Source organism: Theropithecus gelada, chromosome 16 (genome assembly GCF_003255815.1).
Source record: "Theropithecus gelada isolate Dixy chromosome 16, Tgel_1.0, whole genome shotgun sequence".
Taxonomy (NCBI): domain Eukaryota; kingdom Metazoa; phylum Chordata; class Mammalia; order Primates; family Cercopithecidae; genus Theropithecus; species Theropithecus gelada.
Genome location: NC_037684.1, coordinates 22,604,130 through 22,616,615, shown reverse-complemented (window position 1 = coordinate 22,616,615; position 12,486 = coordinate 22,604,130). Strand labels below are relative to the sequence as shown.

Below are 12,486 nucleotides of genomic sequence, written 5' to 3'. Positions count from 1 at the left end.
AAAAAAAAAAAAAAAAAAAAAAGGCCGGGTGCAGTGGCTCACGCCTGTAATCCCAGCACTCTGGGAGGCTGAGGCTGGCGGATCACAAGGTCAGGAGTTCAAGACCAGCCTAGCCGATATGCTGAAACCCCGTCTCTATTAAAAATACAAAAAGTAGCCAGGCATGGTGGTGTGCACCTGTAGTCCCAGCTACTTGGGAGGCTGAGGCAGAAGAATCACTTGAACCCGGGAGGCGGAGGTTACAGTGAGCCAAGATCCCACCACTGCACTCCAGCCTGGGCAAGAGTGAGATTCTTTCCATCTCAGAAAAAAAAGGAAAAGAACAGAGCCTGGCTCAATAAATAAATAAATATTTGTTCTTTCTAACCATCTACGTTTCTATTTTATCCTTCCACCTACTTGGGGAAATGGGATAAGATAGAACTAGAAAATCATAAAGTTCCCATCCAGCTCTTTAAAAGAAACTGTAGGAAGGCTGTTCGCAGTGGCTCACGCCTGCAATCCCAGAACCTTGGGAGGCCAAGGCAGCAGATCACTTGAGACCAGGAGTTCGAGACCAGCCTGGGCAACATAGTTCGATCCCCATCTCTACCAAAAAATAATAATAATTAATTAAATTAAAACTGCAGGAAGAACAAGAGAAAACACACTTTAAAGGGCAATAATAGCCGGACACGGTGGCTCACTCCTGTAATCCCAGCACTTTGGGAGGCCAAGGTGGGCAGATTGCAAGGTTAGGAGTTCGAGACCAGCTTGGCCAATATGGTGACACCCCATCTCTACTAAAACTACAAAAATTAGCTGGGCATAGTGGCACGCGCCTGTACTCCCAGCTACTCAGGAGGCTGAAGCAGGAGAATTGCTTGAACCCAGGAGGTGGAGGTTGCAGTGAGCCGAGATCATGCCACTGCACTCCAGCCTGGGCAACAGAGCAAGACTCCATCTCAAAAAAAAGCTTAAAAAAAAAAAAAGCAATAATAGACAGGGCATGGTGGCTCACACCTGTAATCTCAGTTACTTGGGAGGCTGAGGTAGGAGGATAGCTTGAGCCCAGGAGGTTGAGGCTACAGTGAGCTGTGATTGCAACACTGCCCTCCAGCCTGGGCAATAGCATGAGACTCTGTCTCAAAAAAAAAAAGGGGGGGGGCAATAATAGAATCCAGAATCACAAAAATTCTAGGCCTGTACCCCAAAGGAAATCTTATCAGCAGGTAAAAGAATTTCTCAGGCTCTATAATCCTGGCAGAACAGGTAAACAAGTCAGAAACAAGATATCCTGGAAATGAGAAAAGTAAAAAAAAAAAAAAAAAAAAAGATGGCCGTGGGGCAATGGCTGGCACTGGTTATCCCAGCATCTTGGGAGGCTGAGGCAAGCAGGTCACCTGAGGTCGTAAGTTCAAGCCCAGCATGGTCAACATGGCGAAACCCCGTCTCTACTAAAAATACAAAAATTAGTTGGGTGTGGTGGCGGGCACCTGTAGTCCCAGCTACTCAGAGGCTGAGGCACGAGAATCACTTGAACCCAGGAGGTGGAGGATGTGGTGAGATGAAATTGCGCCACTACACTCCAGCCTGGGTGACAAAGTGAGACTCTGTCTCAAAAAAAAAAAAAGTTACTAGCAAAAATATTAAATGTAGGGTCAGTTTCTGTATTTCTATATCTCAAAGTTTCAAAAAGGGGAAAAAATTATTTTCTTTTTGAGACAGGGTCTTGCTCTGTCATCCAGAGCAAGTGGTACAGTGTGCCAGAGTGCACTGGCACAATCGGGGCTCACTGCAACCTCGAACTCCTGGGCTCAAGGGATCCTCCCACCTCCGCATCTCGAGTAGCTGGAGCCACAGGTGTATACCACCACACCTGGCTAATTTTTCTATTTTTTGTAAAGATATGGTCTCACTATGTTGCCTAGGCCGGTCTGGAACTCTGGGGCTCAAGCTATCCTCCTTCCTTGGTCTCCTAAACTGCTAAGATTATAAGCATGAGCCACTGTGCCTGGTCCATAACAGTTTTTATCTAATAATTTTATTTATTTATTTATTTATTTTGAGACAGAGTTTCACTCTTGTTTCCCAGGCTGGAGTGCAATGGCACGATCTCGGCTCACTGCAACCTCCACCTCCCGGGTTCAAGCAATTCTCCTGCCTCAGTCCCCTGAGTAGATGGGATTACAGGCATGCACCACCACGCCTGGCTAATTTTACATTTTTAGTAGAGACAGGGTTTCTCCATGTTGGTCAGGCTGCTCTCGAACTCCTGACCCCAGGTGATCCGACCGTCTCGGACTCCCAAAGTGCTGGGATTACAGACGTGAGCCACCACACCTGGCCAATGTGATAATTTTAAAACAAAACTAGCCAATTTTAATTCCGTTCTATAGATCTTAAATTTTTTTCTTTTCTTTTTTTTTTTTTTTTTTTGAGACTGAGTCTCGCTCAGTCTCCCAGGCTGGAGTGCAGTGGCCGGATCTCAGCTCACTGCAAGCTCTGCCTCCTGGGTTTACGCCATTCTCCTGCCTCAGCCTCCCGAGTAGCTGGGACTACAGGCGCCACCTCGCCCGGCTAGTTTTTTTGTATTTTTTAGTAGAGACGGGGTTTCACCATGTTGGTCAGGCTGGTCTCGAACTCCTGACCTCATGATCTGCCCACCTCAGCCTCTCAAAGTGCTAGGATTACAGGCATGAGCCACCGCGCCCAGCCTCAAATTTAAATTTCGTATAGAAAAGTAACTAAAATGTAATCACTTCCTCTCAGATGAGTTTCATTAATTCATTATAAACATATTAAGAAGCTAGTCAGCTCTATAATAACTGACATATACCGTGCTCTTAAAAATTAATTCAAATTAATATAAGATGATATTACAAAGATTCTCTTTTTTTTTTCGACAGAGTCTTACTGTGTTGCCCAGGCTAGAGCACAGTGGCATGAACACATCTTACCTCAGCCTTGACTTCCTAGGCTCATGCGATCCTCCTGCCCTGGCCACCCAAGTAGCTGGGACTATAGGCACGCACCACCACACCAGGCTAATTTTTATATTTTTTGTAGAGACAAGGTTTTGCCATGTTACCTAGGCAGATCTTCAACTCATGAGCTCAAGTGTTCCGCCCACCTCAGCCTCCCAAAGTGCTGGGATTACAGGCGTTAGTTACCACACCCGGTCCTGGAAATGTTCTCAAACATAAATAATATAGTGGTTATATGGCAGAATATTCTCATTTTTTAGGAGATACATACGTTAAGTCCCAAGGCAAAGTGTCATAATGTCTGTAATTTAAATAAGTTAAATACTGAGGGGCAAAGAATCATAATGTCTGCAATTTAAAATGGTTCAGCAATTAAATATGTGTATATGTGTGTATGTGTATCTACACCGACACATCCACATATACAGACAAATAAAACAATGACTGAATCTATACAGTGGGTATACAAATGACAAATATACTTTCCATTTTTCTATATGTTTGAAAGTTTTCCTGGCTGGGCGCAGTGGCTCAAGCCTGTAATCCCAGCACTTTGGGAGGCCGAGACAGGCAGATCACGAGGTCAGGAGATCAAGACCATCCTGGCTAACACGGTGAAACCCCGTCTCTACTAAAAAATACAAAAAACTAGCTGGGCGAGGTGGCGGGCGCCTGTAGTCCCAGCTACTCGGGAGGCTGAGACAGGAGAATGGCATAAACCCGGGAGGCGGAGCTTGCAGTGAGCTGAGATCCGGCCACTGCACTCCAGCCTGGGCTACAGAGTGAGACTCCGTCTCAAAAAGAAAAAGAAAGTTTTCCTAATAAAAAGTTGGGGGGGTGGTGGAATTACTGAAAAAGTATGCTAATCTTAAAAAAAAAAAAGCCCTAGCTGGACGCGGTGGCTCACGCCTGTAATCCCAGCACTTTGGGAGGCAGAGGCAGGCAGATCACTTGAGCTCATAAATTCGAGACCAGCCTGGGCAACATGGTGAAACCCCATCTCTACAAAATATTAAAAATTAGCTGGGCATGGTGGTGCACACCTGTAGTCCCATCTACTTGGAAGGCTGAGATGGAACGATGGCTTGAGCCCAAGAGGCAATGGCTGCAGTGAGCCAAGATCATACCACTGCACTCCAACCTGGGCCGGACCTTGTCTAAAAAAAATAACATAAAATAAAATTCTATACCCTCAACTCAGCACTTCTCTATTACATTAATATATAAATTCCCATGGTTCAGTTCAAACATTTTTGGGTGTGCCTATTATGCCAAACTACTGAACGCTGTAATTCTTAAGAAAATAAAACACAGTATGGCCGGGTACGGTGGCCCATGCCTGTAATCCCAGCACTTTGGGAGGCTGAGATGTGAGGATCATCTGAGCCCAAATGTTCAAGATCAGCCTGGGCAACATGGGAAACCCATTTTTACAAAAAATACAAAAATTAGCCAGGCATGGCAGCATGATCCTATAGTCCCAGCTATTCGGGAGGTTGAGATGGGAGGATCATTAAGCTCCGGAGGCAGAGGGTGCAGTGAGCTGGGATCACACCACTGCACTCTGGCCTGGGCAACAGAGTGAGATCTCATCTCAATCAATCAATCAAAAAATCTATAAAAATATAAAAATATGTGTTTTTTAGGCCAGGTGCGGGGGCTCACACTTATAATCCCAGCACTTTGGGAGGCCGAGGCAGGGGGATCACCTGAGGTCAAGAGTTTGAGATCAGCCTGGACAACACGGTGAAACCCCGTCTCTATTAAGAATACAAAAATTAGCTGGGTATGCTGGCGCATGCCTATAATCCCAGATACTCGGGAGGCTGAAGCAGGAGAATCGCTGGAACCTGGGAAGTGGAAGTTACAGTGATCTGAGATCATGCCACTGCACTCCAGCCTGGGCGACAGCACAAGACTCTGTCTCAAAAATAAATTTTTTTAAAAATGGGCTGGGCACAGTGGCTCATGCCTGTAATCTCAGCATTGTGGGAGGCCAAGGTGGGCGGATCACAAGGTCAGGAGTTCAAGACCAGCCTGGCTAACATGGTGAAACCCCATTTCTACTAAAAGTACAAAAAGTAGCTGGGCATGATGATGCACGCCTATAATCCCAGCTACTCAGGAGGCTGAGGCAGGAGAATTGCTTGAACCCAGGAGGCAGAGGTTGCAGTACGCCAAGATTGTGCCTCTGCACCCCAGCCTAGGCGACAGGGCGTGAGACTCAGTATCAAAAATAAATAAAATTAAAAACTAAAATATCAAGTGTGGGCCAAGTGTGGTGGCTCACATCTGTAATCCCAGCACTTTGGGAGGTTGAGGCAGATGGATCACTTGAGGTCAGGAGTTTGAGACCACCCTGGCCAACATGGTGAAACCTGTCTCTACTGAAAATACAAAAATTAGCTGAGTGTAGTGGTACACACCTGTAATCCCAGCCACTCGGGCAGCTGAGGCAGGAGAATTGCTTGAACCTGGGAGGTGGAGGTTGCAATGAGCTAGGATCATGCCACTGCCCTCCAGTCTGGGCGACAGAGTGAGACTCTGTCTCGGAAAAAAAAAAATGAGTGAGAACACTGAAACAAGAACAATGAATGTCAATACCTATTTTCTTGCCCATGAGTCTTATGGGTTCCATGTTCATACACTTCCAAAGATAAGAAGTGTCAAAAGTCGGCTGGGCGCGGTGGCTCACACCTGTAATCCCAGCACTGTGGGAGGCCGAGGCAGGCGGATCACAAGGTCAGGAGATCGAGACCATCCTGGCTAACACGGTGAAACCCTGTCTCTACTAAAAAATAAAAACTAGCCGGGCATGGTGAGGGGCACCTGTAGTCCCAGCTACTCGGGAGGCTGAGACAGGAGAAAGGCGTGAACCCAGGAGGCGGAGCTTGCAGCGAGCCAAGATCACGCCACTGCACTCCAGCCTGGGTGACAGAGTGAGACTCCGTCTCAAAAAAAAAAAAAAAAGAAGTGTCAAAAGTCTCCATTTAAACAAAAATCATTTTGTTACTGCTTTAAGTGCTGATTCCGTGGGAACAAGTTAGAAAATTCTCAAGTTAGAAAATTTTTTGAGACTCCGTCTCAAAAAAAAAAAAAAAAAGTGTCAAAAGTCTCCATTTAAACAAAAATCATTTTGTTACTGCTTTAAGTGCTAATTCCGTGGGAACAAGTTAGAAAATTCTCAGTAGTGTCTCTCACCTCTGCATTCAATCATCCTATTGTTTTGGTTTTTGGTAAGAAACAGGGTCTTGCTCTGTTGTCAAGGCTGGAGTGCCGTGGCCCTGATAGCTCACTGCAGTCTCAAACTCCTGGGCTCAAGTGATCCTCCTGCCTTAGCCTCCTGAGTAGCTAGGACTGCAGGCTCGCACCATCACACCCAGCTATTTTTTTTATGGTTTTGGGGGGAAAGGTGTCTCACTACGTTGCCCAGGCTTGAACTCATCCTTTTTTTTTTTTTTTTTTTTAAGCAAAAGGCCACAAAAAAGCAGTCACAAAATCACACAATCCATTCCCAGTAAAGACATTCTCTCTTTAGCCCATTCTCTCCATGTATGAGTCTATCTCAAAAAGGAGGGAAGATGGCCGGGTGCGGTGGCTCACGCCTGTAATCCCAGCAGTTTGGGAGGCCGAGGTGGGCAGATCACGAGGTCAGGAGATCCAGACCATCCTGGCTAACCCGGTGAAACCCTGTCTCTACTAAAAATGCAAAAAATTAGCCGGGCGTGGTGGCAGGCGCCTGTAGTGCCAGCTAATCGGGAGGCTGAGGCAGGGGAATGGTGCGAACCTGGGAGGCGGAGCTTGCAGTGAGCTGAGATGGCGCCACTGCACTTCAGCCTGGGCGACGGAGCGAGACTCCACCTCAAAAAAAAAAAAGGCGGGGGAAGGAGCTGGGCGTGGTGGCTCACACCAGCAATCCCAGCACTTTAGGAGGCTGAGGCAGGCAGATTACCTGAGGTCAGGAGTTCGAGACCAGCCTGACCAACATGGAGAAACCCCATCTCCATTAAAAATACAAAATTAGCCGGACATGGTGGCGCATGCCTATAATCCCAGCTACTTGAGAGGCTGAGGCAGGAGAATCGTTTGCACCCAGAAGGCAGAGGTTGCAGTGAGCCAAGATCGCACCATTGCACTCTAGCCTGGGCAACAAGAGCGAAACTCCACCTCAAAAAAAAAAAAAAAGAAAAGGAAAGAAGATGGTGCATCTTCGTTTTTATGTGCAGTCTCCCTCTACCAAATGATGTTAATTGAGCTCTCACTTTGAGAATAACGGTGATAACATACAAGACCCACAGAATCACTAGGAACTAAATTCCGAAGGAAAAGGTTCTTTAAACTCGTATGTCTACTTTTCAGAAGTATCTTTTTTTTTTTTTTTTGAGAGGGCGTCTTACTCTATTGCCCAGGCTGGAGTATAGTGGCACGATCCCAGCTCACCGCAACCTCCACCTCCCAGGTTTAATTAATTCTTCTGCCTCAGTCTCCCCAGTAGCTGGGATTATAGGCATCCGCCGCCACACCCGGATAATTTTTGTATTTCTAGTAGAGACAGGGTTTCACCATGTTGGCGAGGCTGGTCTCACACTCCTGACCTCAAGTGATCCGTCTGCCTTGGCCTCCCAAAGTGCTGGGATTATAGATGTGAGCCACCACACCTGGCCCTCTTTTTAAAATTAAAGCAAATCATGCCTGTTTTAAAAGAATCAGAAGTTGCAGAAAACCCCTAACATACCCAGTTATAACCTCTCTCTCCAGATCATTTTGTATCCAGATTTTTATTTTAAAAAGTCACTGGGCTGGGCACAGTGGCTCACCCCTGTAAGTCCCAACACTTTGGCAGGATCCACAAGGCAGGAGGATCACTTGAGCCCAAGAGTTCCAGACTAGACTGGGCAACATAGTGAGACCTTGTCTCTATAAAAAATTTAATTAGCCCAGTGTGGTGATGCATGCCTGTGGTCCTAGCTACTCAGGAGGCTGAGGCCAGAGGATAACTTGAGCCCAAGAGATTGAGGCTGCAGTGAGCTGTGACTGTGCCACTACACCCTAGCCTAGGTGACTGCGTGAGACTCTGTCTCCAAAAAGAATTTAAATTTAAAAGTCACTGATTTAAAAATAAATTATTCAATAGGTTCACAGGGCTTATTCTGGACAGAGTCAACAGCATGTTCTGGCTGAAAAAGTCAAATTTAAACAGAGTAGAAAGTGAGGAGCTAGCTATGTAAAACTCTAAGGAGAGCATTCTAGAGCATGGGCAAAGGCATCCGACGGGTCTTGGTTAAAGAACAGAGAGGTGTGTCGCAGGCAGCCCAAAGGAGAGAGTGACGGGCATAAGATGACAGATTTCTTGATTAGCATCTGAAACAAGTCCAAATCTATCTAAAATTAGCCTTTCTTTAGGTCGTTTTTAAAGAATTCCTAAAACAGCAGACTAGCTCCACACTAAAAATTCAAATAAAAGCAAAGAAAAAAGTCAGAAGGTATTCAAAATATGTCCTATCAATATAAAGACTAAATTTCTGATGCCTTGCTGAGAATTCCTGCAAGCAAGAGATTATAGCACCTCACACACTCCTAAAACATTCTCACTATTTACATACCCACCTAAGTTTCCACAAAGGTGCTCAGAATTTACTCTCTCTGGTGATGGATAATTTCCTTGTTTTCAAATCATTTTTGCTGTAAATACGCTGAGGCACTTACTTTTGCTATAATAGACTCTTGGTCTCCACATTAAATACACAAACAGGCCAGCACGGTGGCTCATGCCTATTATCCTAGCACTTTGGGAGGCCGAGGCAGGCAGATCATGAGGTCAGGAGACTGAGCCCATCCTGGCTAAAATGGTGAAAACCCATCTCTACCAAAAATACAAAAAAATTTAGCCAGGCGTGGTGGCACAGGCCTGTAATCCCAGCTACTCGGGAGGCTGAGGCAGGAGAATCACCTGAACCTAGGAGGCGGAGGTTGCAGTGAGCCAAGATTGTGCCACTGCACTCCAGCCTGGGTGACAAAGCGAGACTCCGTCTTTTAAAAAAAAAAAAAAAGGGCACAAAGCACTCACAGAAAACTAAACACAGAATTCACTCTACATATTGGCCAAAGGGAGACAATTTCTGGATACTGAGCAACACACGATTTATGATCTTTCATGAAAACCAATGGCTGGGCCCGCAGTGGCTCACACCTGCAAGCCCAGCACTTTGGACGGCTGAGGTGGGCAGATTGCCTAAGCTCAGGAGTTCGAGACCAGCCTGGGCAACATGGTGAAATCCCATCTCTATTAAAATACAAAAAAATATATATATATTAGCTGGGTGGGGCGGCATGTGCCTGTAGTCCCAGCTACTCGGAAGGCTGAGGCAGGAGAACTGCTTGAACCCGGGAGGCAGTGAGCCGAGATCGTGCCACTGCACTCCAGCCTGGCGACAGAGAGAGACTGTCTGATAACAAGATGTGTTTATGTTTGTGGCCTGGGAGTTGGCGTATTTAGCTTTTCATAAATGTTCTCTGTTCTCAGGTCATGACCCTTTGCCCAATGGTTTCACTGCAGAGAATTTATAGATGTGACTGAAAAAATATAAACTACAAATAAATTCACTGGATAACCTATTTTTTTAAAGTCATTTACTTAAGAAATTAATATGGAACCCAGGGTCTAGCAGTCGGTCAGTTTTGTTTTCTGATTCTGCAACCTGTGGCATATGGTTTTCTTGGCACGTGTGACCTTGGCATTTTGCCTATATTTACACAGACTGACAGGAGTTTAAGGCTGGAAGGAGCATTTATTTTATGTGAGGTAAAAGGTCATGTCAGGCTGGCTTGTCACCTGTGTGTACATGTGGTTAATTCCCAGTCACTTCCATGTATATCCACACACTGGCAAGGGCCAGTGAGCATGAAGCAGCAGCAAGCCCTCTCAGAAGTAGCACTTGACCTCTGTTCTACAAAGAGTGCTAACAAACAAGTGGAAATTGTGATCCTATCATTATTTGGTTTTTCATCCCATCCTTCCCTATATGAAAGGAAAAGCTCTTGAAATAGTCCATTCTGGCGGGGTGCAGTGGCTCACGCCTGTAATCCCAGCACTGGCATGGTCAGCCCCAGGTCAAAGTGGGCAGATCACTTGAGGTCAGGAGTTCAAGACCATCCTAGGCACCATGGAGAAATCCCCTCTCTACTAAAAACAAAAATTAGCGGGGAGTGTTGTCCCAGCTACTTAGGAAGCTGAGGCACAAGAATCGCTTGAACAGGGGAGGCAGAGGCTCACCGGGAGGCAGAGGCTCACCGGGAGGCAGAGGTTGCAGTGAGCCAAGATCACTCCACTGCACTCCAGCCTGGGTGACAGAGTGAGACTATGTCTCAAAAAAAAAAAAGAGTCAATTTTGTTTGGCAAATTCAATACCATTCCCTTGAGAAAACTGGATCCCACACTCAGAACTAAAAATCATCACTACAGTCAAGCTTTTAAAAAAGGAAAAGAACTATTTAACCAGATGCAAAGGTATACATGACAAAACAAAAATTTTTAATGGTGTTACTATTCAGTGTTAGGAAATGAGCTACAAATCTCACATCCTAAAAACTCTTCAAGTCTTTCTGAAAAATACCATGTCATTCCTTCAATAATTAGTTATTTCGCCTCCTTTGATCACCATGTATTTAACCAGGTATACTAGGTGCTTGAGAAACAAAAATAGGACACTTCACCTGCCTTTGATAAGGTCCACAGAAATAACGCCAATGCAGGCTGAAAGCTAAAATCCTTGTCACTCTCAAAAGCCAAGGACCTATCACTTGCACCCTAGAACTCCAAAAGGTTCACAGAGTCGAGGTGAGGGCGCCCAGGTCACTGCTCAGGTGTTAGAGTTAACAGGCGGCTAAATGCACGTATAAACAGCAGTCTGAGAAGGAAACTCAGACGGAAAAAGTGTTGTCAACTGTCACCTACATCTTCCCAACCCCGCCCCCCAATCCTTTTTATAAATAAATGGAGGGTTTCTGAAGGGAACTGTCCAAGGTTACCTCCAGATACTGTGGAATGCTCTGGTTTGGGATACCCATGAAATTGTTTATCTATTCATTGAATACTGCCACACAACATCTAAAAGTTGACAAAGTGTCAACCAAGGCACATAGAATATAAAATAAGACCTCTTCTCAACAAGATTAAAACGTCAAGAAGAAACTGACCGAAAGAGGGAGATCTCTAACTTCCCAAAGCAAGGCAACCCCCTGGAAAGGTACTGGAACTAGCGGAAGTTACATATCCAGGACAGAAGTGTCCCCCTCCCCAGGGGTAAAACTTTGAACCGCCATCTGACTATCCCACGGTGGTCGGAAACTTCCCTCAACAACAAGAAGCAACCAGACACCCAACAATCTCCGCCCTTGGCTAACCCCATGTATCCTCAGGCCAGGCTGTCGCTTCCTCCCCGGGCCCTGCCTCCTCCATCTCGCTCCCTTCCCAGGACACTCAGTAGCCGGCCTCGGCTTCCAACGCCAGCCTGGGTCCCGGGGTACCTGGAGGCCGCCGGGCTCGGTCCCGGGGGCATCGGCCTCAGGCCAGCTCTCCAGGAGGCCCGTCGCGCCTCTAGTCCCCGACCCGGCCGCGACCCCCGCCCCGACCGCCCCCGGGGACGGATCCCGCGGCCCCCGCCCTGCCGCCGGCCTCACCTCCTCGGCGTGCTTGCGCAGCGCCTTCTCCCGCTCGTACTGGGTGATGAGCTGCTCGTTGTCGTCCCGCAGCAGCTCCAGCTCCACCTGGTGCTCCTGGTCCTGCGCGAACACCGAGTCCAGGTTCTCCAGTACAGCCACCACCAGCGGCATCAGCTCCTTGACCACCTCCTCGTCGTAACGCCCGATGAGCCGCTCGAACTCGCGGTAGATGGAGCCGGCCAGGCCGGACACCCGCTCCGACATCACGGCCCCAGAGCCGCCGGGTTCCTCCTGATACACCACACCGTCCTCCAGCTCCATGGTGGCAAGCGGGCGGGCGGGCGGGCGGCCCGGGGCGTCGCCGGCTGAGGGGCGGCACCGGTCCGCACGGGACTGGCCCGGCTTGGGCTGGGACGGGGACTAGGGCTGGAGCCCGGGCCGGGGCTGGGGCTGGGCCCGGCGGGGTGGGGGCCGGGGCCGGAGGAGGGGAGGGGTGGCGTGTGCGCTCTCACCCCAACCGCCGCTGCACCAACTGCCGGGGCGGCCGGGCCGCGCGCGCCACACGTCATCCGCGGGGCGGGGCTGGCGACGCGTCGGCTCGATGGGCGGGGCGCCGCGGGAGGCCAGGCTCGGCCGGGGGCGGGGCCATGCGTCTTCGGGCGCCGGCGGAGGAAGCCGTGGCGTCAACACCCGGCGCCGCGAGGATGATGCGGGCGCCAATGGGAAAGACTGCGGTCGGAGGGTGGGAAAAGTGTCCATCCACGGCGGGATTCGCGGGGCGGGTCCCAGGGGAAAGGGAGGGGTTCGGGAAGAGTGACGAGTTAACTTAGCTGGCATTTCTATGGATTTTTAAAGCTCA

The 12,486-nt window shown here is 48.1% G+C and overlaps 1 protein-coding gene across 5 annotated transcripts in view; it reads right to left on the bottom strand.

Moving 5' to 3' along the window:
* SPAG9 (sperm associated antigen 9) overlaps positions 1-12,181 on the bottom strand; it is a 161,974-nt gene extending 149,793 nt beyond the window's left edge. For 3 of the 5 annotated variants that reach the window (XM_025361327.1, XM_025361329.1, XM_025361330.1), the window contains exon 1: positions 11,646-12,161. In XM_025361327.1, the coding sequence (XP_025217112.1) occupies positions 11,646-11,948 (303 nt within the window). In that variant the 5' untranslated portion in view covers positions 11,949-12,161. Of the gene's footprint in view, positions 1-11,645 lie in introns of all 5 variants that reach the window. The other 2 variants (XM_025361326.1, XM_025361328.1) reach the window with 1 other exon arrangement.
* Positions 12,182-12,486: the final 305 nt, after the last annotated feature.